Source organism: Cavia porcellus, unplaced genomic scaffold (genome assembly GCF_034190915.1).
Source record: "Cavia porcellus strain 051 isolate PalLab524CR breed Dunkin Hartley unplaced genomic scaffold, mCavPor4.1 scaffold_2, whole genome shotgun sequence".
Lineage (NCBI taxonomy): Eukaryota > Metazoa > Chordata > Mammalia > Rodentia > Caviidae > Cavia > Cavia porcellus.
Window position 1 is genome coordinate 10,097,862 of NW_026947485.1, and position 27,228 is coordinate 10,125,089.

The 27,228-nt window shown below is 35.4% G+C and overlaps 1 protein-coding gene across 3 annotated transcripts in view; it reads left to right on the forward strand.

The window, feature by feature from the left end:
- The window catches only part of Kmt2e (lysine methyltransferase 2E (inactive)), a 90,102-nt gene that overhangs the window by 11,602 nt on the left and 51,272 nt on the right, over nt 1-27,228 (forward strand). For all 3 annotated transcript variants that reach the window (XM_063237860.1, XM_063237870.1, XM_063237865.1), the window contains exon 2: nt 8,396-8,580. In XM_063237860.1, the coding sequence (XP_063093930.1) occupies nt 8,510-8,580 (71 nt within the window). In that variant the 5' untranslated portion in view covers nt 8,396-8,509. The remainder of the gene's footprint in view (nt 1-8,395; nt 8,581-27,228) is intronic.

The window sequence follows — 27,228 nt, forward strand, 5'->3', positions numbered from 1 at the left end:
AGAAAACTAGTAACCTTTGAAGTATAATATATGTTTCATGCAATGTTGTAAGCAACATAGTAGTTGTAAAATAGACATTGGAGTGAATGAATACTCTTCCACGTCCAAGAAGACATTTAGGTCACTTTCCAGACTTCCTAAATCAAAATCTCTAGGGTGGAGCCTAGCAATGTTTTATTTTCTGATCCCACTTGTAGGTACTTGAAAAGCAGCCTATGCACCTATGTTTGAAGGTACTACTTGACTATAAAAGAAGATAAACTTGAGTCATTTGTAGGAAAAATGGATGCATTTTAAGACCATAATGTTCAATGAAATAAACCAGACACACGAGCTTAAATATCACATGGTTTTCTTACTCCATTGTATACTGTACCATATTTATCCATTGATCTGTTGATGGACATATAGGCCACTCCCAAGATTAAAGTGTGAATTGGCAGCACTCAGTGCTTTTATATATAAAAGTAGCATTTTTAAGAAATTTGTGGAGGAGACTATTCTTAAATGTGAAAATTCTGTATTTGCATATTGAACAGGGTGTTCTGAGATCTAAAAGCTATGGTCCATGTCATGAGAAAGTGAGTACAGGTAACTGTTTTTATATGAAATCACTTTTGTTAGTTATAGACTCAGTATGAAGAAACGCTGAATTTATTAGAAGTTTTGAGTATGTAGGAAGTAGAAATTATATTTATACCTCAAAGCTCTAGCCTACCAATTACTACCAATCTCTGATTGCTACTTGCATTTCACTAGATTTTATATTACAGTTCATTGGTATCCAAATTTTGATGATGACAAATCCCACTTAAAAATAATAGGGTAATACAACTAAAAGTAGGGTAAACGTGAAATCAGTGTATTCTACCTTTTTGAGTTTGAGGGTGAAGTTTTATTTACCTGGCTCCCTGTAGTACCTAGTTATTATATACTAGGAAGTAGTCCATTATATCAGATTCATACCTGTATTTTAAAATAATTAATAGATTGTTTTTTTAGATCAGTTTTAGGTTCACAGCAAGATTGAGTAGAAAGTACATCTCCCCTTACCTCCTACCTCAGTACAGGCACCACTTCTGTCACCAGCATCTTTCATTTATATGGTACATTTGTTAAATTTCTTGAACCAACATTGGCATAGTGTTACTAACCAAAGTCCGTATTTCACATGGTGCTTATTCTTTGTGACTATATGTTATTTTAAAACATAGATTTTTAAAGTTTTGAAAAGTCATTCCTGATTCTGAAGTACACTTTGTTCAGATCTGTAAGGGAACTAAAGATACAGTAAATTGAGTTACTAGGTGAGGCATTATGGAGTTCTTCCAAATGCCAACATATTTGGGAAGGTGACTGTCTCTTAACTTTATAGGAATGATTTGGTTCTCATTGGTTGAAATGATGATGGTTGTCATTGATTTTTTTAGAGATCTAATCTTATCAGAGTTAATCTTGTTTTGACACAAATTTTATGGAAAAAAATTTCAGGGTCCAAATGGCTTGGTTTTTTTTGCCATTACTCTTTATATAGAATTACAGTTTATTTTCAAATACAGCTGTATTTGAAGTTTATAATAAAAGAGCATGGCTGTAGTTTTTAAATAAAATTACTTGTACTGTAACATATTTTCTGAATTTACAATCAATACAGAAGCACCTAACACTTAAACTGGGTGCCACAAACAGTCCCTGAACAATTCAGAAATTTTTCTATGATTTTTCTCAAAGATGAGAAAACTGATATAAGTAGTTAATCATTATTAATAAGTAGCAGGATGTGAAAATCAAAGCATGACTACTTTAACAGTGAATTTAATTTTAACAGCCTGTTAGAATTGTACTGATATGATACAATGAAAATCTTATAATACTAGAAATGTGTTTTTGAACATTGAATTTCATGTATGTTACTGTTTTTCAGGGAGATTCACCAACCAATCCATGGCTACAAGAAGACATAATTTTCAAATACCATTTCATTTGTTATAAAAGTATTATAGAATAAGTTGAATAGATGAAATTCTTTGTGTCTGAAACCAAATGATTGTTAGGGATTTAAATTAAAATTTAGCATGTTTATATTTGTTTTATAAAGGATCTTTGTTTAGAAATTTCCTATAGGAACCACGAGTATATGTGTGCATACATTAGTAATTTTGATTTTGGAGCATGGTTCCCTTTAACTCATGAGTTGCTTGCAGTTCTGTAGTAAGGCATGTGTGGTTTTTTTCCTGAAAATAATGGGGAATTATATCTTTGCAGTTAGAGTATGTGCTTTGCAGATTCCCTGAAATATTTTAAAAACTAGTTTTAGGTTCTGAACCCATACTTCTCCACATTTGTGGTGTTTTAATAAAGTGTAGTTGTGGAATGAACATGTGTTGTTTACTATATCAGGTTTGACAGAAGAGGGATAAGATGGGTTTCGTTACTGTGCTTTCATTTAATGTGCCAGAGTAAATATAGTCCAGATATTCTGGATTGAGAATATCTCTTTTCAAGAGAGGCAACTGTCATTTTCTCCTTGGGAGTGTAAGTTCTAGATTATTTATTTTACCAGTCATCTGAATTTTATTGTAATTTTTATATTTTGGAGCCAGGGTCTTGCTACATAGTGCAAACTGGCCTGGATTCACTGTGTAGCCCAGGCTGGGCTCAAACTCAGGATTCTCTACCTCAGTCTCCCAAGTGCTTGGATTATATGCACCACCACGTGCAGCTCAACATCTGACATTTTAATTTCAAGCAAACTAATGTATAGGCACTGGAATCAGACTACTAGGGTTCAAATCCTGACTTAACTATTACTTACAGATAAATCAGCCTGACTTTGTCATCTATAAAGTGGGGACAGGCATTGTATGTATGCCATAGGCTCATTATTGCTGCTGTTGTAACACTTGTTGGGGAGGTTCAAGTGTCATTCAGTTAGGAGCTTATGGAACACTACCATTTGGTGAGACTCAGTCTCTTACCAGATGTACAAATTACAGCTTTTTGGAATTGATTTTTATTCTGTTGTTTTGATTATCAAAAATAATTTAATGTACCTGTGATTAAAAGATTTAAACCATAAAATCATCAATCTCATCAACCTCCATTTATAGTTAAAACTCAAAGGAGTAAAATGGCTTGTGTAGAATTTCATAGGTATTAACTTGGAATGGGTCTTGCCTTACTAGTATTTTTATTATGTATTAGTCAGCTGTTATTATAATAAACAAACAAAAAGAACCTTAAGTGAAAAACAAAGGTAGTTTAATCTCTGTAAGGAAATCTCAAATTGCTCAATTTTTTTTCTAGTTTAGTTTATTTCATTTCTGTTCATAATTAGGCCAAAAATTCATCTGCCTGGTCTCTTAGTGCTACACATCCAAAATATAAACATCAATTAAATTTATTGTGTCTTTTTTTTTTTTTGTCTTTTTCCTTTTTATCGGTACCAGGGATCGAACTCACGACTGCCTGCTTTCAAGGCAGGCACTTATGCCGCTGAGCTAAATCCCTAGGGCCCCCCCCCCCTTTTTTTTTAAAGCATGGTTTTAAAAGCAGCCTTAGTCTTCTGGGTTTTCTGATAGACCATTTTCTGCTTTAATTGCCTTTTATCTCCTTTTATTTTGCTCTTATTTTTGTTTTGGTATTGTTCCCTTTGCTTTACTAAATCTGCTTTTAATATTTTCCCAGTTTCTTTTCCTTTTTGAATTGGTATTTAAGTTTTTTGCCTTTACTTGTTTTTATTTTTCTGTAAAAGAGTGAGGAACAAATTTTTCTTTTAAAGGCTCTGTAGCTGTCATTGTATGAGTCCCTTTGGTTATAAGTACTGGGTTAGACAGGATTACTTAGAGTTTTATGCCATTTGAAAATGGCTCAATACTCCTGTGTTCACTTGGTTTCTAGGTCTATTCTGGATAGCAGGTTTTGTGATGACATTTATTTTTTCCTGGAGCTCAGATTTTCCAGACATCTCATGGTATTTCCTTTTATGTTATTTTTTTAATGGCTGCAATTCTCCGTATATTTTGTGTATATTTACTTGCCAGCTGGATTACAGTTTTTTGACTTGCGTATGTGAAATTTTATAGAGTAAGTGCTGCTTTATGCTTATGCGGTAAGCTCATTTCTTTGCTTTCTACATTGGCTTGCTTATTTGACAGAAGTTAATTTTAGAGACAATGAATTTACCCTAATAAATTAATAATTCTATTGTCTATAAGCCAGGTCTTATAGCAATATACATTTTCTGGCTTTAGAACTCTTTGATATTCTTTGGAAATAGTGAAATATTTGTCATTTTATGACCTATGACTTCTTGGCTTCTGATCTTTTGTGAATAAATTACCAAAATCATCTTTCTTATTGAATCAGACTCAGAGTCTGTAGTTCTCTTTCAGATATGATAATGTCTTTATCCTCACACAGTTATTTTCATAGTGCTTGAAGTATGGATTGACAGTCATTTGATTACTTAGGCCAGAAGTGTACTCATCATCCTAGTTGTTCTTACTTACTTACCAATGCTTTTGTAGTGTACTGTTATGTTCCAGGCACCCTGCAAGGTTTGGAATACAGGCAGTAATGAAACAAAAGCCATCATCCAGACAAGCTTACAGCAGACTCTTTTGCTATTTAAAAACAGCTGAAGGGTAATGGTTAGTGATGATTGTATACTTATATAAAAAAGGTGTACACTATTAAATATGTATCCAAATAGATGATTATTCAGTTACTTAAAAGAATGCATAATGAATACCTTATAAATCTGGTACAAAAATAACCTGAGCTGGAGAAAACATCTACCAACTTGATGCTATCAACAAGAAAAAGGTTTTTAAAAATTGTGGTTGTTTACCTTTATTAGTCCAAGTCTTCAACATTGTAGTTAAGGGAGTATAAAATAGTGTAACATTTAAATAGAATAAAGTTACAGGCTTGTACATTGTTTGTGCTTGCCACATAGAAATTTTATAATTTTATACCTTCATGCTACTTAATAAATAGGGCATTTATGGAGTAACTCTAATGTGGTCATAGATAGAGAAAAGCATTGTTTCCTTTTGTTCACTGTTTTAATCATCATTGGAGAGTGATTTTAATTTGTGGAGCACATTATAAAAACATGGCATACAGAAAATGATTAGTTCTTTATGAAGCTATTAGAGGATTTTTTTCTAAATGAGAGGTGCAGGGGCTGGGGGTTTAGCTCAGCAGCATAAGCGTCTGCCTTGCAAGTGCATGGTCATGAGTTTGATCCTCGGTACCAAAAAAGAGAAGTACAGTATTTTTCTATCCACGTATTATTTAGTTGTTTAATAAGAATTGTTGTTAGGTGGCTTATTCAAGTATCTCAATGAAAATGCTTGAGACTGGAATTATTTTCAGATTTTGGAATATTTGCATAACAAATATTAACGAGTTGAACATTTTCTATCTAAAAATCTGAAACCTGAGCAGATTTTGGGGCATTTCAGATTTTATACTTTCAGGTTAGTGATACATAAACCTGTACATTGATTGTTAAGTATGTGTAATGTGGTCTTTGAAATGTTTTACATTTATTATTTCATTGCCTTCACAGAAACCCTATAAAATAAATCTCTATTTCATAAACATGGACCCGATTCTCAGGTTAAATAACTTGCCCAGCCTTGCACATCTTGTTAGTGATATGAGCAGACTCCAAAATTAACAGGATTTTTTTGATCCTTTGTTTGTTTGTTTTGGGTGTAATTACCTGTTTTATAGTTGTTTTGGGTTTGGTTAGGTTTGGCTTGGTTTGGTTTTGAGGTGAGATCTCATATTTCCCATGCTGTTCAAAAACTTGTGGGTTTATGTGATTTTCTATGTAAGCCTCCAGGGTAGTTAGAACTATAGGATGTACCACCATGCCTGGCTTACTGTGTATTTTCATATTATAATAGCATAATCTAGTCACACATGATGAGAAAGATACTAGTCACACATGATGAGAAAGATACTTCTTTATAAAATTCAAACCACTTTTAGCACCTTATTTTCCTAGTTTGATAATTTTCCTTAACAGGGTATGAATTCATAATTTGTATCTATGAAATAGGAATTAACCTGATTAGGATATTCTCAGGCTTAATTGTAAAGATTAAAAGTAAGTACAGATCTTCCGGTGCATCCCCAGCTGCAGTCCTGATGGATTCTCATCTTTTACTCTGACTCTCTCAAGGGCCCAGCCCTGTCTGATGACTTACTATAGTTCTACCTAATTTAGCTGTCTATAATTGATTGAGTGATTTGTACTCAATCTAGAGTAGCGCAGAATATTAAGGAGAGGAGGCAAGTAGATAAGAAAGGAATTTAGTAATTGGGAAGGGCATGGAGGGAGTCACCACAAGAAAGGCTGTGGCAGCTCTCTACAAAGGGACGTTCTGCCTGATGAGGCTCTGATGGCGGAAACGCTCTGGCGGCTGGTGTGAGCTGATTTATTTTGTGAGAGTGCAGGAGATTGGGTAAACCTTTACATTCCTGAGCTTTGGCAAACCTTTGGGAGGAAGAGGCCATAGGGGCTTCTGGGAAGAAGGAGGTGTGCATTGTCATGGCACAGCTTTGAACCACTGCCATGATGACTGTGCTATCTCTCAGATAGGGGATCCAACATTCCCATCTCTTTGGTATTAGGTGTGTGGTGCAGTCTCTTGTCTGCTTTCTGCTGAGAGGGGGTGTGGTCGGGGCCTACGGTAGAAGATAATGGGATTGAGGTGTCCTTTTCATCTGAGTTTGTGAGGTAGTGATGTCACTTGGTAGTAGGATTTCTTTGGTAGTGAACACCTGTATTCTGGTTTGGATAAATTGTGAGAGGAGCCAAAAGGCACAGGAACCAAAAAGCAAAAAAATTACTGTGGTAGTTATGGGACCCATAATGGGCATTAGAAGGGGAGTCCAGGACCTTAGGGAATCCCACCATGAAGACCAAAAGGTGGCTTCTGGAAAATACTGCCTCCCTTGTATATTAGCTGCTAATTTTTTGAGTTTTTGTAACTGATCATTGACTATACCTGATTGGTTAACAAAGTAGCAGCATTTTTCCCCCAACTTAGCATAGTATCCTCCTTTTTTTACTATGAGAATACGGAGTGTCCTGCCTTGTTGTAGAACTACTCTGGCCAGTGAGTTTGTTTGATCTTGGAGTGAATTAATATTTTGGGTGTGTGAATGTTGTAGGGTAAGGTGAAGGAATAGATTGAGGTAGAGGAGGAAGCCTAAATAAAAAGAAAAAAGTAAGTACCGAAAGTATTTGAAGGAACATTGTTCTTCTTTATTTCAAGTATAGCATAGAGTGACAGGGAAATATTGCTATTGCAGTTTTTCATTTTATAGGATTGTCGGTCCTTCATAAGTTGTATTGTGTCATTACTGAAAGGACTTTGAATAGATAGTCTATAAAAATACAGGCAGCAAATATGGAGTGAACTTACTAGAAAAATTGATGTTAAAGCTGAGTATCTTTTAGTTACTGTCATGTGTTTAAAGTACCAACTTTACTAATTTTCTCCACTAGTTATATTAACTCTAGAAAGTTAAAACTAATTGAAAACATATAGAATCCTTTTGATTTTATTACAAATAAAACAATTTTTCTTGTGTACATATGTATGCAGTAGAATAGAATTGGTGCCAATTCTGGAGTCGTCTCTTAAACTGAAAAACTTGGCTTATGTAGCTTTTCTTAGCTTTGTGTTCCTTAGTGATAAAATGGAGATACTTATCTCAGAATTGTAAGGGTCACCTAGACTAATCATGCAAAAGGCTTGGAGCTTAGTCCGTAAGTTTTTAATATACTGTTAGATCACGCACTGAACCAACATTGGTTTGCCAATGCCAATGCCATAAGAAAATCAACTTGGTCTTTTAAAATGAAGAGTACGTCTTAGCAATCTTCTGTTATGTCCTAAATCATTCCCTAAAGAAAGTTGTGAACCAGAAAATACCCTCTACCCTTCATTCCTCCACTTCCCCCACCCCCACCACCACACTTTCTTTTTGGTAATGCAGATTGAATCAAGGGCCTCAGACATGCTTAAGCATTGTTCTGTCACTGAACTACATCTCCAGAAACTTGTCTTTTGATTATAGTCATACAACTGAATTCAGAAAAAGAAGCGAACTAGGTACCCCAGAGCAAATTTCTATTTATGTTAAGATCTTAATACAGAATGTTTTCCTGTGTTTTACTTACTGTTTTTAATAGTGTGAATGTTGCTACTTAAGATAGTTATTGGGCAAGGGCGTTGGCTCAGAGGCATAAGCACTGGCCTGGCAAGGACAAGGTCATGAGTTCAAGCCCCGGGACCAAAAAAGAAAAAAGAAAAAAAAGGAAAAACAGATAGTTCCTAACTGTTTTGTTCCCATTTCTTTCAAACAGGGTTTGTGGATGCACTTAGATGTTTGCAATGAGCACTGTGGCTGGCATGCCCCAGTGTTTTGGATACCAATGCATAGGACTCCATAGTAATCGAATTTACCAGAGGCGAACGTCATGAGCATAGTGATCCCATTGGGGGTTGATACAGCAGAAGCATCACACTTGGAAATGGCTGCAGGCTCAGAGTAAGTATTTAAATTAAAAGTACATTGGATAGGGAAAGATAGAATATTCCATGCAATTATTTTAGTACAACAAAGTAGTGCTTAATTTGCATTTGTGTTTTTCTCATTTTGGATTCTTGAATAACCGGATTTTAATGGGAAGCTTTTCGTTAGCCAAGATTACTTCTATAAATAATTTTTGAACCACAATTTAGTATTTTTAAAATTGTTTTTGTCTTTTATGGCTGATGAAGTAAAAATAAAAAAAGAAAAAATTGTTTTTGTCTTTTCCATTTATAATTTGTTGGCATCAAGAATCAAGATAATACTTGTTTTTAATGTAAGATTGTGTTTCCCTAAAAATAAGATCCAATGCAAAATAAACTAGCCATTACCATGACCAGAGTGATGGCCAGTGTCATGCAGATTATACCTCACTATTGGTGGCTACTCAATGTGGCAGGTAAGGCAAGGGAATTGAGACTGACGTTTTTTTATCTCAAGACTGATTATTTTCAGCTAGGTCTTATTTTCAGGAGATCCAGGTGCTTATATTTTGGAAAGTAATTTGATTCTACATTTTAATCTTAACTAATTGAAATTTTAGTCCTAACAATATAGAGATAATTAGTACTATGCATTTAAACCCAGGATTTGCTTTTTTAATTGGTTGACTAGTTGGTTGGTTAGTTTTTGTAGTCCTGGGGAGTGAACCCAACCAGGGGTATTCTGCCACTGAGCTACATCCCCAGTACTTTTTTTTTTCTTTTTTTACATTGTCACTAGGAGTCTTGCTAAGTTGCTCACGTTGGCCACAAATTTGGAATCCTCAGTCTCCTGAGTAACTGTGACCTGGCATAGGACTTGCTTTATTTAAAAAAAAGCAGATTTCAGAAACAAATCCAAGCTGTATTTCAATAGAACAAAGGGAATATTTTGGCAACTTTTGTTTTTTTTACAGAAGCCATTTTAATGTGTTCAATGGTGTATCCTAACTTTGCCTCTAAACAGTTTGGACTAAGTACCTATCTATATAAGTTTAATTACCTTTTATTTTATTTTATTTTTAAGTTTATTTTTTGGTCTGGTTGAGACAGAGTGTTGCTATGCAGTTCAGGCTGGCTGAGCTCACTTTGTAGCCCAGGCTGGTTTCAAACTTGCAATGATCCTTCTGCCTCAGTGCTGGGATTACAGGCATATGTCACCACAGGTGGCTTATTTTTTATTTTTGAATGATGAACCACTTTAATGCTAAGTTATTGATACAAATATTGTGTGCGGTTTTTTTGGTACTGGAGATTGAACTCACAACCTTGTGCCTGCCAGGCAAGCGCTTATGCTGCTGAGCTAAATCCCCAGCCTAAAATACTGTTTTTGAAAATTACAAGTTTAAGTGATTATTGAAGCTGAGGAATGAAAAAGTGCATGTTCTCTGGTTCAATATATAGATACATCTTAATAAGAATTTTATCTGTCAGAAAGATGCATTTAATTTTAAAAGTAAAAAATTGTTTATCTTAGAACTCTTAGAAACTATCACATTGAAAGCAAGAAAATACTGTCATTGTGTCCCCTTTTGTACATATTTCTAGTCTCTAGGGGCAGTTTGTTTTTACCACTCCTGCTTCTGCTATTGGGAACAACGCAAAGGTGCTCTCTACTATTCGTGTAGTATCCTACGCAGTCCATTTAAGAATACCATAATCATATAGATTTTTGGGGGAGAGGTTCTTACTTTGTTTGGTTTTACTGTTTTGAGGTGCTGGGGATTGAACACAGGACCTTGCTCATGTTAGTCAAGGGCTCTGTCATTGAGTCACGTCCCTAGCCCAATTATTATATGCTTTTTAAAAGCCATTGTAAATCACATAAATTAATTTCAGAAAATAAATGGAATATTCTGTGTATTGTGTATAAGTTGTTTTTTATTCTCTTTCTTTGGAAAAATAATAGGTTCCCTAAGAAGGCACTCTATTACAAATGACTGTACCACTCACTCTGCCCAAATATAGACACTTCTAGTGATGGACTGAAACCTAGAAAGAGGGATGAGAGGAAAGAGGTTCCAATTCTAAATTACTAGTTATTCCATGTCATTTTCCTTCCCAGAGTTGGAGATTAAATCCGGATCTTCTGTATTCTAGAGAAGTAATACTGTACTACTGAGTTATACTGCACAGTCTAGTCTTTCTTAATGTAAAGCATCTGATACAGACTCAGTCTACCAGTACTACTAGGCACATATGGATGCCTCTAAATGCTCAAAGATTCTTTGCTTCCTGGAGATACTCACATTCACAATCCTTATTATTTTATTTTTTGATTTTAAAGTTTTTGAGATGGGGTCTTGCTATGTAGCCCAGGCTGGCCTTGAACTCACAATGTAGTGTGTAGTGGCCTTGAACTCAAAGCAATTCTCCTACTTCAGCCTCCCAAGTGCTGGGATTACAGATGTGTGCCACCACACCCCCAGTGTTATTGTTTTAATTAGTGTAGTATACAGTGTGACATACACTTGCACCTTATGTACACGTCTGGTACTCTTAAGGCAATTAACAAACAGAACAAAGCCTTTATAATTATATAGTTACAAAGGAATGAATAACTTACTCGAAAGAGAGTGGTGGAGGGGGTACATACTGCATATTTTTTTTGCTAAGTGTATTCACATCACTATTACGGAGTCCAATCTTTTTTGTATAAAATATGGTCAGTGTTATTATGGGGAAATAATTCACTTTTTTTTTTTTAACCTATTTTTTTTTTGTCTTTTTCATTTTTATCGGTACCAGGGATCGAACTCACGACTGCCTGCTTGCAAAGCACGTGCTTATGCTGCTGAGCTAAATCCCCAGCCCCAATAATTCACTTTATAATTACAGAATTATTGTCTTTTTGATACTTCTATTTCAAGAAAAGATTTTTCTGTTCCTCATAAAAGTGAGTTTGTCTTAGGCATAATTTTCCTCATTTACAGTACACAAAATATAGATGGTACCAAATTTTGTTATGAAACAAATACCAAAATGTTTTTGTCCCTTAATTTTGGAATTTTTAAATTTTTTATGTAAGGCCTGAAAATCTAAAAGACCTTTGTCACATTTTCCCCTTTTTCCACAGAAACATAAGCTGTTTTTTTATAAGAAATTCTGATGTAACATGCTGCTTTCTTTTTATTTCTTATATAATGTATGAAAAACCACTGAAGTCATATATTGTGTCCATTTTATCTGAATTTAATATTTGGTTCTTTTTTTGTTGTTTGTTTGGTATGGTTTGGTTTGGTTTGGTACCTGGGATAGAACTCATAACCTACCACTTGCCAAGCAGGTGCTATGCCACTGAGCTATATCTTCAGCCTTTGAAGTTACATAAGATGATGGTACATGACTAGTTGTCCCAGCTCCTCAGTTCCTGGGGGGGTTGAAGGCAGGAGGATTGCTTGAGCCCAGAAGTTCAAGGCTACCTAGCAAAACTTTATATCAAAAAACAAAATAAAACAAAAAGCATGGCAGCATGGGAAGGGTGCATGGGACTTCTCTATACATTCTTTTTGTAACCCCTTAAGAACCTGTAGTTATTTCAAAATAATGTTTAAAAAAAAAGAATTGTTTTATTTTATTTGTATGAGTTTATAATTTTATGTATATATATATTTTAAAAATTATAATGCTTAAATATTGCATAGCTCTGAAAAATAAATTTTAAGAGGAACTCAAATGTTTATTAATAAATATACCAGATCAGAATTTATAATTAGATAAGATAGTATATACCTTAATCTCAGCTACTTAAAGCCTGTGGTAGGAGAATCACAAGCTTGAGGCCAGTCTTGGTGATTTATATACCCTGATCTGAAATAAAAGGTGATGTAACTCTGTTCCCTCTGTTCAATCCCTGTTGCTGCCCTAACCCTGATTGTAATTGCTTCTAAGACTATGAAAGAAAATTTACTGCATTATTTACAGACAATGTAGTACTTATAGTATTTTATAGACGGAAAATTGAAGGTCTAGGTCAGAATCTAAGAAGAAGAGTTTGCTAAACTAGTAGTGTTTGTTCCCAGTAACATTTGCTTTTGGGTGATTGTATGTATAAAACTCATTATTCCCACCAAGTCTCTTTTCTTGTTTTCCTAAATTCTAAGTTTTAAAAAAATTTTTTTTTTTTTTGTATTTTTACCGGTACCAGGGATCAAACTCACGACCACAGGCTTGCAAGACAGGCCGCTGAGCTAAATCCCCAGCCCCTAAAAAATTTTTATTTCATTTTGCCTCTTAGGATTGAGGTTTTTTTTTTTCTTTGAGACAGGTTCTCACTATATCGTTTAGGCAGTACTTGAACTCACTACGTAGCCCAGGTTGCCCTCTAACTCATGTTGATCTCCCAAGTCTGGGGCCACCAGGCCTGGCTGGGATGGAAGTCTTATGTTTTACTTCCTGGTTTTTCCTAAACATTTGAATTAAAAAGATAAGTTGTAAGGTACATTAGAAATAAATGATTACTGAGAATTGATGTACTGTGAGTTAGATTTCTGCTTTAATAAGTAAAATTTTTTTTCATGAACCTGTTGTTTTTTAATGATTGTAAATATTCTACAGTCAAGTTTAATTAAAGATGCTTTACTTGAAAATAATTTTTTATTGTATATAACATTAAAAAATCTATACTTACATCTTGGTAATAGAAATAGAGTTGAAGGCAGGTACTTTGCCAACCTGCAGGCCTGTAATCCTACCTACTGAGAATTGAGACAGGACACTTGTAAGTTAGAGCCCAGCCTGGGCAGCTTTGTGAGACCCTGTCACAAAAAATGAAGTGGTCTGGGGATGCAGCTCACTGATAAGAGGACCCAGAGTTTACTTCGCAATACTAGAAAAAAGGAAGGAAACGAGGGGGCATGACCAGAATGCAAGCAAGCAAGCAAGCAGGCAGAGGAGTTGAAGCCAGCTTCTTAGTGTGGACATTTTCTAAGATACCTTTAAAAACTGCCTATAAGCTACTTTTCAATCTTAGTGGTAGATCTTTTGCTTCATGGTGTTTGTAGATTTGAAAAATATCATTTATAGCATGTAGGTTAACATGATATCTGACTAATTTCTTACTAGTTTCTGGCATTATTTTTGGGACACACACAAAAATATAGAAAAGTAATAATTTATATAAAGAGAAAATTGATCTAGGCGTAAGGTTAAAGACCTGATGAGCACTTTTTTTTTTCCTGAGACAGTCTTGCCCTGTAGTTCAGGCTGACCTTGAACTCACTTTGTAACCCAGGCAAGCCTTAACTTGCAGATCCTCCTACCTCAGTCTCCCAGACTGCTGGGATTACAGGCATATGCCACCACACCTAGCCCTGATTAGCACTTTTTAAACCTGGAAACTACATAAAGTTCTTTGATTAGGTGTATATCTATAAATACAGGCTAATGTTACAAGTGGACTTCTTGCTTATGGCTTAATTTCATAACCTAAAACTAACAATCCATATTTTGGATAATCATTATAAGCACCAATTGTGCAGGAAGTATTTTCGTAAGGCTAAAGGTTATAAAAGTCAAGTTTAAAATTTTATCCCTGATCTTTAGGAAATTATAGTCAGTTGGGACATCAGAACTCTAGACCAGAGCTGTGAAATAGAAATATAAGCCACATATATTTTAAGTTTTCTAGTAGCTATGTTGAAAAGGTGAAATCAGCTGAATCTGGTGGCACACACCTATAATCTTAGTACTCAAGAGGCTGAGGCAGTAAGATTGCAAGTTCAGAGCCAGCCAGTACTGCCATATAGGAGTCAAGGCCAGCCTGGATTGGATAGTGAAATCATGTCTCAATTTAAAAAGTGAAATCAATTTGTTATACATTTTTCTTAACAGAATATACCTGAAATTTTATTTGGCCTATAATCAAGATGAAAAATTAAAAAGAGATATTTTATATATTTTTTTCACAAAGTCTTTAAAATCCTCCATGTATTTCATGTTTCGGCACCTGTCATTTCAAATTAGCTATATCTGAATTGTTCATAGCACATGTGTCTAGTGGCTGCTGTAAGATGGAACAAATTTCTTTCCTGCCCTTAAATAAAAAAGGGAAGTTACTTTTCCTTTTTAGAGGCTGGAAATGTGACTGCTAATATTGTATTTCTTTTAATTATTATTACTACCAAATTTCCTTTGTATTACTAGAAATCATAATAAGCTCTATAATTACGTTTTTGAATGAAGTAAACAAATTAACAAATATGACACATGTAAATTAGAAATGAGTTATTTTGGAGGAGGATTCCTAGCACTAAGCCTGTTACCACAATAAATAATGAATATAACTATTTGTTAACCCAGAGTACCATATAGAGCCTTAAGCCATTTGATTATTCTACACTTTGGCACCTTCATTTGAAATACGAAGTTTTAATGCAAGTACTGATGTAATTTTTTTTATTCTAAATTTCTGAGAAGCAATAAATTTTACCTGATGAACTTTTCCTCTAGTATGTAATGATGTTATTTTGGTGTCACTAGAGCCACCTGCTGACAGTTCATTTAATTTGTTGGTGTTTGAATTTGTATAGTTGAAGGTACTAAAAATGTTTTGCATGTAATGAAATGTGTTCATTACCTCCCCCCTCACTGTGTTACAAGGGACTGAACTCAGGTCTTATTAGGGTCTCAGTAAAGTTGCCACAGGTGGCCTTAAACTTGAGATCTTGCCTAAGCTTTCCACATGGCTGGAATTACAGACATGTACCACCATCCTCAACTTTAGTAACTTTTTTTTGTACTGGTCATCGAACTCAGGACCTTGTGCTTGCTGCCAGACAGGTGCTGTGCTGCTGAGCTAAATCCCTAGCTAGTACCATTTTATTTGTCCATTTTCCACTGGTGCTTAACTTCTTTTGCTTGTGCTTTCTGTTCACTTACTTCTTATCCAAAAACTAATATTTTATCTATTGTTTTTGATTTTTTGTTTTGTTTTGTTTTGTTTTGTTTTTTACTTTTTCTTTATCGGTACCGGGGATTGAACTCATGACCACCTGCTGCAAGGCAGGTGCTTATGCCACTGAGCTAAATCTCCAGCCCCTTATCTATTGTTTTTAAGGTGAATATTCATTGCTTATCCTAATTTGGAAGTGCTTTCATTTTAATGTGATTTTTGTTTTCAATATTCGAAAGTCTGTTTTAGTCTTTTCCTAGCTTTGTTTAGAACTATACTAGAATGATACCAAATTATTCATTGGCTTCATATTTAATCATAAACTCATTTTTCTTGTAATTTTCTTTTCCACTTGTCATAATGTATTCTGAACTCTCTGTATCCATAGAATTTCTATAATATAGTATTGTGTTTTTACTTTGCCTAAGGTTTTTGTGTTAGATCTCTTAATCATCCAGGCAAAAATGCCAAATAGGTATTATTCCCATTTTACAAAAGTAATGACATGCAAGCAAGTGATTATCACATTTTCTTATGGCCTTAGAATTAATAAAAAGTAGAGTTCAGCTTGAACCCAGGGTTGCATGGCTCCAGATGTGGGCTGCCACATAATCAGGAGAGCTGCGTTTTATTAGTAGATAAATTAAATGAATAAAATGTCAAATGTGATAACTTGAGGACAGTTATCATCTTGTGCCTGCTTCCTGTTTAAAATAGCTTGTATTGTATTACATTGTGTGTAATTTTATGGTATCACTTAAAAGTAATGAATTATATAGGAATGCAAGAACTATGTTAGATCACTGATCTGTAGGAGCATGTTGAGAACTCACAGAGATATTTTATCCTTATTGGTTTAGCAGTTAATATGAGCTATCCATTTGCCATTACTGATACCTAATGCATGCTATTGAAAATTTTAATACTGAAAAGAATTAGAGATTTTACCTAAAACATTGGTATGAACTTCTCATCAACTCTAACATATATTCTGATGGCTTATAGAAAGAAATAAAGTTTTCGATGATAAAGAACAAAATTATATAAGTCTAGAGTCTGAAAATTGAGGTTATTCTTTCATTTTCCTAAACCATTCTTTTTCTTTGAATGGCCTGTCAGTGTTGTAATTGGTTTTTTGGACTTTTTCTTTGTTTTAGATTTTCAGTTCACCTAACATTTAATTGTTTGCATTAAGAATATATGGGTTTTGGGGGCTGGGGATTTAGCTCAGCAGCATAAGCGCCTGCCTTGCAAGCAGGCAGTCGTGAGTTCAATCTCCGGTACTGATAAAAACGAAAAAGATAAAAAAAAAAAGAATATATGGGTTTTGGGGCTGGGGATTTAGCTCAGAGGCATAAGCGCCTGCCTTGCAAGCAGGCAGTCGTGAGTTCGATCCCTGGTACCGATAAAAACGAAAAAGACAAAAAAAAAAAAAAAAGAATATATGGGTTTTTTTTATTTATTTATTTATTGTTAGGATGAGGTCTTGTGTAGTACAAGCTGGCCTTGAGTTCACTATGTAGCTTAGGCTGGCCTCAAACTCATGGCAATCTTCCTGCCTGGAGGGTTTCCTAAGCCTCCCAGCCTCTTGAGTGCTGGGATTACAGGCATAAGCTACCATGTCTGGCAAATACATAATTTAGTAGGTGATAACTTACGTTAATATTTTAAGGAATTTTGTTTTGGTATGACACATTAAGATTTTAAATTTATAAAGTGGCTGCAGAAATTGTTGCATATTAGGTGGATCACTGGTAGTTTCAGAGCCAGATGTGATGCATACCTGTAATTCTACCTACTTGGGAGGCTGAGCAGAAAGATCTCCAGTCAGAGGGCAACCTGAACACCTTGGTACACTCCTGTAATGTCATTACTGTAGGACGCTAAGGCAAGTGGATTGCAAATTTGAGTCCAATCTAGACAGTTTAGTGAGACTATGTTTGAAAATAAGGGGTGAGGTTGTAGCTTTCGTGGATAGAACACCCCACAGTACACCGAACAGGCAGATAGATGGATGCATACATACATAGTGTAGTTTAGTGGTAGAGCATTCTTGGGTTCAATTGCTGGTCAAGTCTTTTTGCTTAAAAAAAAAAAAACCACCCAAAAAACTAATACAGTGTTTAAATAGATATGACAAACTAAATGTATATATAAACTCAGAATTATCAGAATTTAGGCTCTGTATAACTTTAAGACAGTATTGTTTTGTAATGCAGCCTATTTAATTAAACCACCAATCTAAATGCATATGTAATAAGTTTTGTAGAATAGAGGAGATGCAGTTTGACAAGAAAAATGATAGACAAACTTAAGAGAGCTAAGCTTTAATATTTTCTTCTGTATTAAAACACCATGTCATGTAGAATTAAGAATTAATTTTACAAATGTGGAAATTGAGATTCAGAGTGGTTGAATGACACATCCTAAGGATATACGATGACTTTAGTGGTGAGGTTAGGACTTGAGCCTAGGCTTTGTGATCCTTAGATTAGCCATTTGATATGAAACACAAGCTATATAGCCTTTAACACTTCTTTGGACAGTCCCTGAGAAGATGTGGTAGACTGCTTGAGCAGCTCCTCTCACTGTACTCTTAGCCTGCATCAGTGGGACTGAGCCACTAGTCCTGCATCAGTGGTTTTGGATGGCATTGTTCTGGAAGTCCACTATCACCAGTGTTAGTTTAAGTAATTAATTTGTACTTATGAGAGAAAGGAAACTACACCCTGAAACTCCCTTAGGGCTAGAGGCAAACCAGCCCTACCACACTGTTATATCTGCTTTACTTACCAGCTCTTCATGGGCAGCATTTTTCCTTTTCTAGGGCCACCATTGCTACCCCAGGGCCTGAGAGGGTCCTGCATGGATCATTGGGACAGTGATGGCAAACCTTTTAGAGCTTTCAGTAATGCAGACCGCTAGCATCCTAGGTTTACCACCACTGATTTGGACTGAGTCTGGAGCCTCTATCATTTTTGTCCATGCCTCTGTCTTCTAATTCTTTTAGCACTGTCTAAAATATAGGTTTGTTCAGATGCTTGAATCTTTGCATTGTTCCATTGTTTTTCCTTTTATTAATTCTCTTACCTGCCACAAGTGATTTAGTTTTTACTTTGAACTTGACACTGTCACATTAAAGCTAATAGTTTTCAGACCTTGTGTTACCTGATTTCAAGATTTTTTTGTTTTTGTTTTTTTAAAGTGGGTCTCACTCTGCAGTTCAGGTTGCCATTGAACTCATTTTGTAGCCCAGGATGGCCTCAAATGCATAGCAAGTCTCCTACCTCAGGACAATGCCCCCCTACTTCCCATGCTGGGATTGCAGGCATGTGCTGTCACGCCTGGATTTTTTTTTTTTTTTTTTTTTTTTGTATGCAGAGGATTGAACCCAATCATTGAACCCAATTCATCCATGGCAAGCGTGCACATTGGACGATATTCCTATCCCTGTGTTGCTTCGTTTCACAGTAAGATTTAACTTTATTTGTTATATTTACCTTTAACTTTAGTGAAAACGTTCTTTTTTATTGTGGTAAAATATATGTAATATTTACTGTGTTATCCATTTTTGAGTATAAAATTCAGTGGTATTACATTCACATTTGTATAGTCATCAGTACTGTTTCCAAATTTTTTTGTCAGCCTAAACAGAAACTTTATTCTTTAAGTAAATAATGCCATCACCCCAGCACCTTCTAGTCTTTCTTTTAGTTTTCCTCTTTCTGCATTCTGGGTACCTCTTACAAGTAGAATCCTAAAAAAATATTATTTTGTGCCAGGCTTATTTTACTTAGCCTGATGTTTTTACTGTTCGTTCAGGTTGTAGCAGATATCAGGATACTGTTCTCTTTTATGGCTGAATACGCTGTTGTATATATGTGCTATATTTTACTTCTCCATTTAATTGTTGATAGCCATTCAGGTTATTTCTGTTTTCTGACTACTGTGAATAATACCACTTTAACAGCAATATTCAGGTATCTCTCTAACTCTGTGTTTCATTTCTTGAGGGCATACAGATGCCTCTTAATTTAAGATTGGATTAAATCTCAGTAAACTCATTTTAGGTTGAAAATACTGCAAGTCGAAGATTCATTCAGCACCTAATATCCTATCCTATTGCTTAGCACAGAGTGCGCTCTATTTTTTATGATTGCATGGCTAACACCATGCTTGCTATTTGTGCTCAGTTTCACAAGATACAACTGGAAGGTAATACCACCTACCACCAGCCTTAGGGAAGGCCAAAATGCAGAATTCCAAATGTAGTTCCTATTGATAGTATATTGCTTTCCCAGTGTTAAAATGATATGGCAAGCCATAAGTCAGACCTTTAGGAGTTAGAGATTGTTATTTACCTATGAGTAGAATTACTGGGTCAAACGAAATTCAACGTAATATTTTGAGGGCCTATAAATTTTTTTCATTTGCTTTTTATTTTTATTCCTTAAGCTTCTTTTTAAATGGTTCTGTTTCTGAAATATTTTTGCATTTGACCTTACTTTTTAACTGCCATGGAGATTTCTTTTTTTTTTTTTTTGCTTTTTCGGTTTTTTTATCGGTACCAGGGATCGAACTCACGACCGCCTGCTTGCAAGGCAGGAGCTTATGCCGCTGAGCTAAATCCCCAGCTGCCATGGAGATTTCATCCTGTTCTATAGCTGTCACTGTTGTCATGTTCTTGTTGTGAATGTCATCTACAAGCTAATTCTGTCTCATGAGCTTTACCCCAATAGCCCTCTGTATTACTAGACCTCTGAAATTAAATGGCTCTTGAATAGTTCAAATTTAGCAGAATCAGTACTAGAGGTATCACCTGTTTGTCCCTTTTGTCCTTTCCAAAAAAAAATCACATCATATAAAAGCCTTTTGATTGTTATTTACCCATTGACAATAGCATGCATATGCCATGATCTTTTTAAAAACAAGTAAGTCACTTAATTTCTCTCCACACCTCATTGCTGTTTACCAACTGCTTTTAAATCTAAATCCAGGGCTGGGGATTTAGCTCAGCAGCATAAGCGCCAGCCTTGCAAGCAGGCAGTCGTGAGTTCGATCCCCGGTACCAATAAAAACGAAAAAGACCAAAAAAAAAAAAAAAAAAATCTAAATCCAAGCTTCTTGTGTAATGTAATGTAAAGGCATTTTGTATACATTGCAATTAACCTACTTAGCCTCTCTCCTTTTTAAAGTCTGCAGAGGCATAGGTAGGTTTATTTTATATTCAAGCTGTTCTAAAATGTTTACCGTTTTTCTTCTAATAGACCTGCAAAAAGTTGTAATGTAGCTTAGACCTGGGTTTAATTCCTGGCATCTAAATCAGTCAGTCCTGATAGAAATGAAGTACTGTCTTGGCATATACCACCTGGCAAAGCATTTTTCTTGGTAAATAATTTTTCTCTTTCAAGAAAGGTAGGGCTATTTCATAGCAAAGATAATGAGGTAGAGATTGATAATAAATGTCATAATATTACCTGAGCCATCTAGGTTGATTCTGTTCACAAGAAATTATATTCCCAGCTGTACCTTTTTACTCAAAAACATGCTTTTTTGCAAAGGAAAAGAACAAACATTAATACTAAAGAGTTTTAAAAAAATGGTACCACATCCTATAGAAATAGTATTACACTTTTCTGGTCAAATGGACTAGTGGGCTGGGTGTCCTTTAGAAATACATTTTTTAAAACCATGAATGGCAGAGAAATAGGAGTTTCCCATTCTTGCTTCACATCAGTTTTTGGTATACCGTTTCATAAGTTTACATAAAGAATGTAGATACATTTAACCTTTTAAAAAAAGTAAGTAGAACCTTATTTTTAACCTTATTAGTCACCTTAGACATTTCTGAAAATACATTACTTAAAGGAGATAGGTAAACATAGATAATTCAACTATGTGGAGTCACTGACGACATTTTGGTTTTGCTTGTATATGCAAGTACACAGAGCAATAAGAAAAATGGGATCTTGCTGACAGTATTATTTTATAATTTGCCAATAAAATTTGAATAGGTTTTTTTTGCTGATATTCAGACTCCTCTTTGAATGGTTTCTTGAAAGTCCAATCTAGGGATACACCAGATTTTTTTTTTTTTTTTTTTTTTTTTTTTTGGGTACCGGGAATCAAACTCATGACCTCGCATTTGCCAGGCATGCACTTATGCTGCTGAGCTAAATTTCTGACCCCACCAGATTGTTTCAATCAATCCCTTATTGAATGTGTAAATTGTTTAAGCCAAAATATTGCAGTGGAAACAATATTCAGGCATAATTTTAGGCCTTATCTTAAATATTTTATTTAGGATATGTGTAGTCTAGAATTACTAAGTCAAATGGACCACAAGATTTTTTTTTTTTTTTTTTTTTTTTTTTTTTGTGGTACTGGGTATCAAAATCGTGAGCTCGTGTTTGCCAGGCAGGCAGTTATGCCACTGAGCTAAATTCCCAGCCCTGGAGCACAGGATTTTAAGGTAATAGATGTGTTATTGGAATGCATGTCTGAAAGTTTGCATCTGTTCAGAATAAATCAACACATTGGTAATTTGGATCATTGACTGTTGAATGAATTATGTTGTAAGAATTTAGCCTTGAGGGAATGACAGTATGATAGTGTATAAGAATGTTTACAGTGAGCTTGCCTTCTAATTTTGTGTAACATTTTGAAAAGTTATATTGTAAGAGTTGGTGTATCAGATGTCACCAAGACCATCCTCAGGCTTGATGCATGCTAGAAAGACTTATTCATGTCTAAGATTTATTACAACAAAAGAATATAAAACAAAATCAGCAAAGGAAACAAAGTGATATGGGGTGGAATCTGGAGGAAACTGTCCTCATTGATTCCCATAGGATGCACTTAACTCTTTCAGCAACAAATCAAGACAGCATGGAAAATGCTGTCTTCAGGGGTAGCTGTGTAGAAACTTGGGTCCCAGACTTTAAGTGGAGGCTGGGATGTGGGCATAGTCTGCCAAGTATGTACCAAAACACCAGACTCCTAGAAAGAAAAGTGGGCTCCTATGTTGTTGGGGTTTTTTGTTATTTTGTTGTTGTTTTGCTTGCTACTGGAGATGGAAACTAAGACTGTTGCTCATGGTAGGCAAGTACTTTACTACTAAATGACATCCCAGCTAAACCATAGTATTAGTGCAAACAGTTTAGGTGCAGTAACACATCTTTATCATTTGAGGACAGTTTCATTTCTTTTTTTTTTTACATTAGATTTTATTGGTACATTTAGATATATATAACGATCACATTCGTCATAGAGAATTTGTACCTGTACATAGTATAACTTGGTTTTTTCTCACTCCCCTCCCCATTGACAAAGATTCATTTCCATGTTTTTCCTTTTTCTTCCTACTTCTTCTTGCCTTTTCTCCTCCCCTCTTTTGTTCCCTTCCCCATTTGAAAAATTTGGAGGAAAGTTTCTAATCCATGAGTTCTCTAGTGCTAGCCAAAGCCCAACTTTGCAAGCGGGTCTTTCTATCTTGTTATGCTACTTTGCTGCACAGTTGATAATATTAAGTTGATCTTTATGAATTGTGTGCCTGTGTTTGTGTGTGTGGCACAGGGGATTGAACCCAGGGACTTGTACATGCAAGGGAACCACTCTACCACTGAGCTACATCTTCAGCCCTTTGTGTGTGCTTTTTTTCTTTTTCTTTCTTTTTTTTTTTTTTTTTTAGTATTAGGAATCAAACTCAGGACCTTATGCTTGCCAGGCAGGTGTTGTGCTGCTGAGCTATAGCTCCAGCCCCCTTGTTGCTTTTTTGTGTTGAGACAAGAGTCTGAGTTGCCCAGGCAGGCCTCCAATTTGTGACCCTCTTGCCTCAGCCTCCTGAGTAGCTGGGATTATAGGGCTGCACCGTTGCATACCACTGGATGCCATTTTTATAGATTAAAATTGATCCCATATCAAGTGATTTCATAATGTCTAACTTACGAGAAAGAGACCAAGGGATGTACTATAATTTTGTTGAACCCCTCTGTCAGGAAATAGTTTTACATGTGCTGTTACATTTAACTTTGTATCATTAATATTATTTCATCTCACAAATAGAAAGATAAAGGCTGAGAAAAGCTAATTTCCCTGAAGTCACACTGTAAAGTATAAACCTTTGATCTACTTTATCATTATTATTTATTTTCTTACTACATCAGTATTTACTGGTTAAATTCATGACTGTTTTACACATACTTCTGCTTTACAAGTACATGCAACATATAAAAGAAGAATAGCTTTGGCTGAGATGTGGAAGTGAAGGGCTTAGAGCATTTTTACCCCTGTTCTTGCAGACATGCTTCTGAAGATTTTAGGAGTTTAGTGATCACTACTTTCAGGAAGAGGAAATGGAAATACCTTCTGTTTAAGAAGCTAAGGCAAGGGGCCAGGGAATTTAGCTCAGCAGTATAAGCATTTGCCTAGCAAGCATGAGGTTGTGAGCTTGATCCCTGGTACTAAAAAAAAAAAAACAAAAAACTATAGCAGAGCCAGGGATTTAGCTCAGCAGCATAAGTGCCTGCCTGGCAAATGTGAGATCATGAGTTCTATCCCGGTACAAAAAAATAAAAAAATAAGCTGTGGCAGGACCAGGCATGATGGCACGTGCCTCTAATCTCAGAATTTGGGAGACTGAGGCAGGAGGATCATTGCCAGATCCAGCCTGAGCTACATAGTGAGGACCCTGTCTCAAAAACTGGATTTTTATAGCTGTTTCTTCTTTTATGCATTTTCTTATTTTTAACTTTGTTTTGATTTCTGATTTTAAAGTGTACATATTTATTTATTTATTGTCTTTTCTTTTTCTTTTTGTCTTTTGGAGACAGGGTCTCGCTATGCAGTTCAGGATGGCTTTGGGATCACTTTGTAGTGGTTTCGAATTTGTGAGGATCCTCCTGCCTCAGTCTCCCTAATGCTGAGATTAAAGGAGTGCACCAGCATGCCCGGTTTAAATATACATTTGTTCTAGAAAATCCTTTTTTACTTTCCAGATTCTTTCTAAATTCAATTTAGAACAGAGATGAGCAAAAGTTTTTGGTGAAGGACCAGAAAGTAAATATTTAAGATTTGGATTGGTATAATTTCTGCTGTGACAACTTGAAAACAATGTGAGAAATGAATGAACCATTGTGTTAATGAAACAGAATCCGGCAGTGGATTGGATTGAACTCAGCCATCTTAACTGGTTTGCCTTCCTGTGGTTTAGAGACAATGAACCTCTCCCTCCTAATACTGAACTCAGAGAGGCCCTACCACTGATCTATGGTCCCAGCCTTTTTTATGTCTCAGGTCACTGTCAAGGTCAGTGTTGCCCAGACTGACCTTGGAGTTTTGATCCTCCTGCCTCAGGCTCCCAAATAGCCTATATTACAGGCCTGCACTATTGTGCCTCCACAAAAGAGTGAATCTAGATGTAACTGTTTTTAATGAACAGTTCCATTTTTCTCTCATTTGCATAAGACAGTACAGGTCCATTGTTGCTGGTCCACAATGTTTAAAATTTCAGGTATTTTTGGATTTTAGATTGTATTTTAGAATATTTTAACAGACTTTTCCATTTGAGCATTCCTAATCTAACCATCTAAAATCTGAAATGCTGCAAACTTCCAAACTTTAAGCTTTGACATTATGCTCAGCAGAAGCTTTAGGATTTTGGAGCTTTGGATGAGACCTTTGGTACTATTTCAGTGGCATGGCTTTTTTTTTTTTTTTTTTGGTACCAAGGATTGAACTCAAAACCTTGTACTTGCCAGACAAGGAGTTATCCTGCTGAGCTAAATCCCTGGCCCTGGCTTTCTTTAAGTGTGATAATTAGATAAATTCTAATTCGGGGTTGGGGATTTAGCTCAGCGGCATAAGCGCCTGCCTTGTAAGCAGGCAGTCATGAGTTCGATCCCCAGGACCGATAAAAAGGAAAAAGACAAAAAAAAGAAATTCTAATTGATTTGTAAATAGATATTTTGTAGGACTTATCATAGGCCAACTACTGTTTTCAGTGTTAGAAGCACATCTTCAGATCTAAAATGTATTTATATTGAAACTATTTTTCCTCTTGTAAGACTGGAAAACATCACTTTTGTTGTTAAGATCCTGTTTGGCTCTTGGCATCTCATCCCTTCTTTTCCAAGATTGTTACTTGATCTTGCCACCTGTACCCCACACCTTCTGAATCTTCAGTTTTCCTATTAGAACATTCATTGCCATCACATATAACAAAATTCCTGCCCCCTTTATTATTCTCCTTTCATAGCAAACTCCCTAATAAAGTTATTTGCACTGTATCAGGCTGCAGAGCACTACTATGTCTATGCTGGGAAACTGGTAGTCTTATAATTCATACAGATTTCTCAGCATTTGTAAATAATCTCTTTTATATTAGATACCACACTTAAAGTGACTACTGCTTTTTCATTTTTTTGCTTTTCACTTTTCATTATTCTGTTAAGCCTAGTGTGTAAATGTTGGAGGGTTTACAACTTAATTTCATCTTCTCTCTCTCTCTCTCTTTTTTTTTTTTTTAAGACAGGATCTCCCTATGTGATTTAAGCAGACCTTGAACTCACAGTGTAGCCTAGGTCCCTCCACAATCCTCCTGTCTTAGCCTTCCAAATGGTGGGATTATAGGCGTGTACCACCACATCCAGCTTTTTTCAAAAATTTGATTTTTAGGTTATATCTGGATTTAAATGCCATTTTAATACTGGATAACTCCCTCATCTTAATTCCCTGCCACAGTCTTTCCAAGGTCCAGATTTGTATATCCAATGAGTCCTTTCCTTTTTGTGTTACCTAAATAGTGTCTGAAATAATTCTATTTTATTGCTTCTTTATGTTTTTATTAAAATACAGGCTTCACGACTATGCACACTTATCACTGTATCTGCAGTACCTAGTACTGAGCTCAGCATAATCCATTAAAAATGAATCATACTGCTTGAAGGTCTGATGGTAAACCCTGAAGTTTATATAAGGATGTTGTTGAATGCCCATATCCTAGATAATTCTGTTTCGCTTGTTAAGAGAAGAAACTAAAGCTAAAAATTATTTTATAGCCTCTTTATTATGGAAATATGCAAGGGGCTATACAATGGGTGAAAAGTCCTTGTATGTAAAAAAGTCTTACAAAACTGGTAATTTCAACACATTGAATGCTTCATTTAAATTGTCAGTTCTGGTTAGTACCTAATTTGGGCAGCTGGAAAACATTGAAAGACATTGAGAAGCTAGCAGAATAAAATACTCAGAAAAGAATAAAGTAATTGTGTTTTGGCCATTGTGTTCTCTCTTGCATGGATGGTGGGTCTCACACTGTTTCAACTTTTACTTGGCCCAGACTTGCTCTGCAGAACCTGCTTCTTTTTCCTACCTTTAATAAAACTTAGCTACCAATTTAAAAAAAAAAGTATTTTTACTAGAAATTTAAAAATCACATCTGTAATTTTTGGAAGATTAAAGTATGCGCTTTTTCAGATCACAGAGTTAAAAGTAAGAAGGATCTGTTTATGAAAACACTGTAGTACTGTGCTGCACAGTCATGCATTACATAATGGTAACAGTTCAGTTATACCTGGCCATATATACACATACACAGGGATGGGGTCACTGACATGGTAACAATTCATTACACAGTTGTGGGTTTGTAGTACTACCTGTATAAACAAACCAACAGAACAAATCTATATTCCAATCATAAAAGTAGTGCATACAATTATGTTCAGTACATAATAC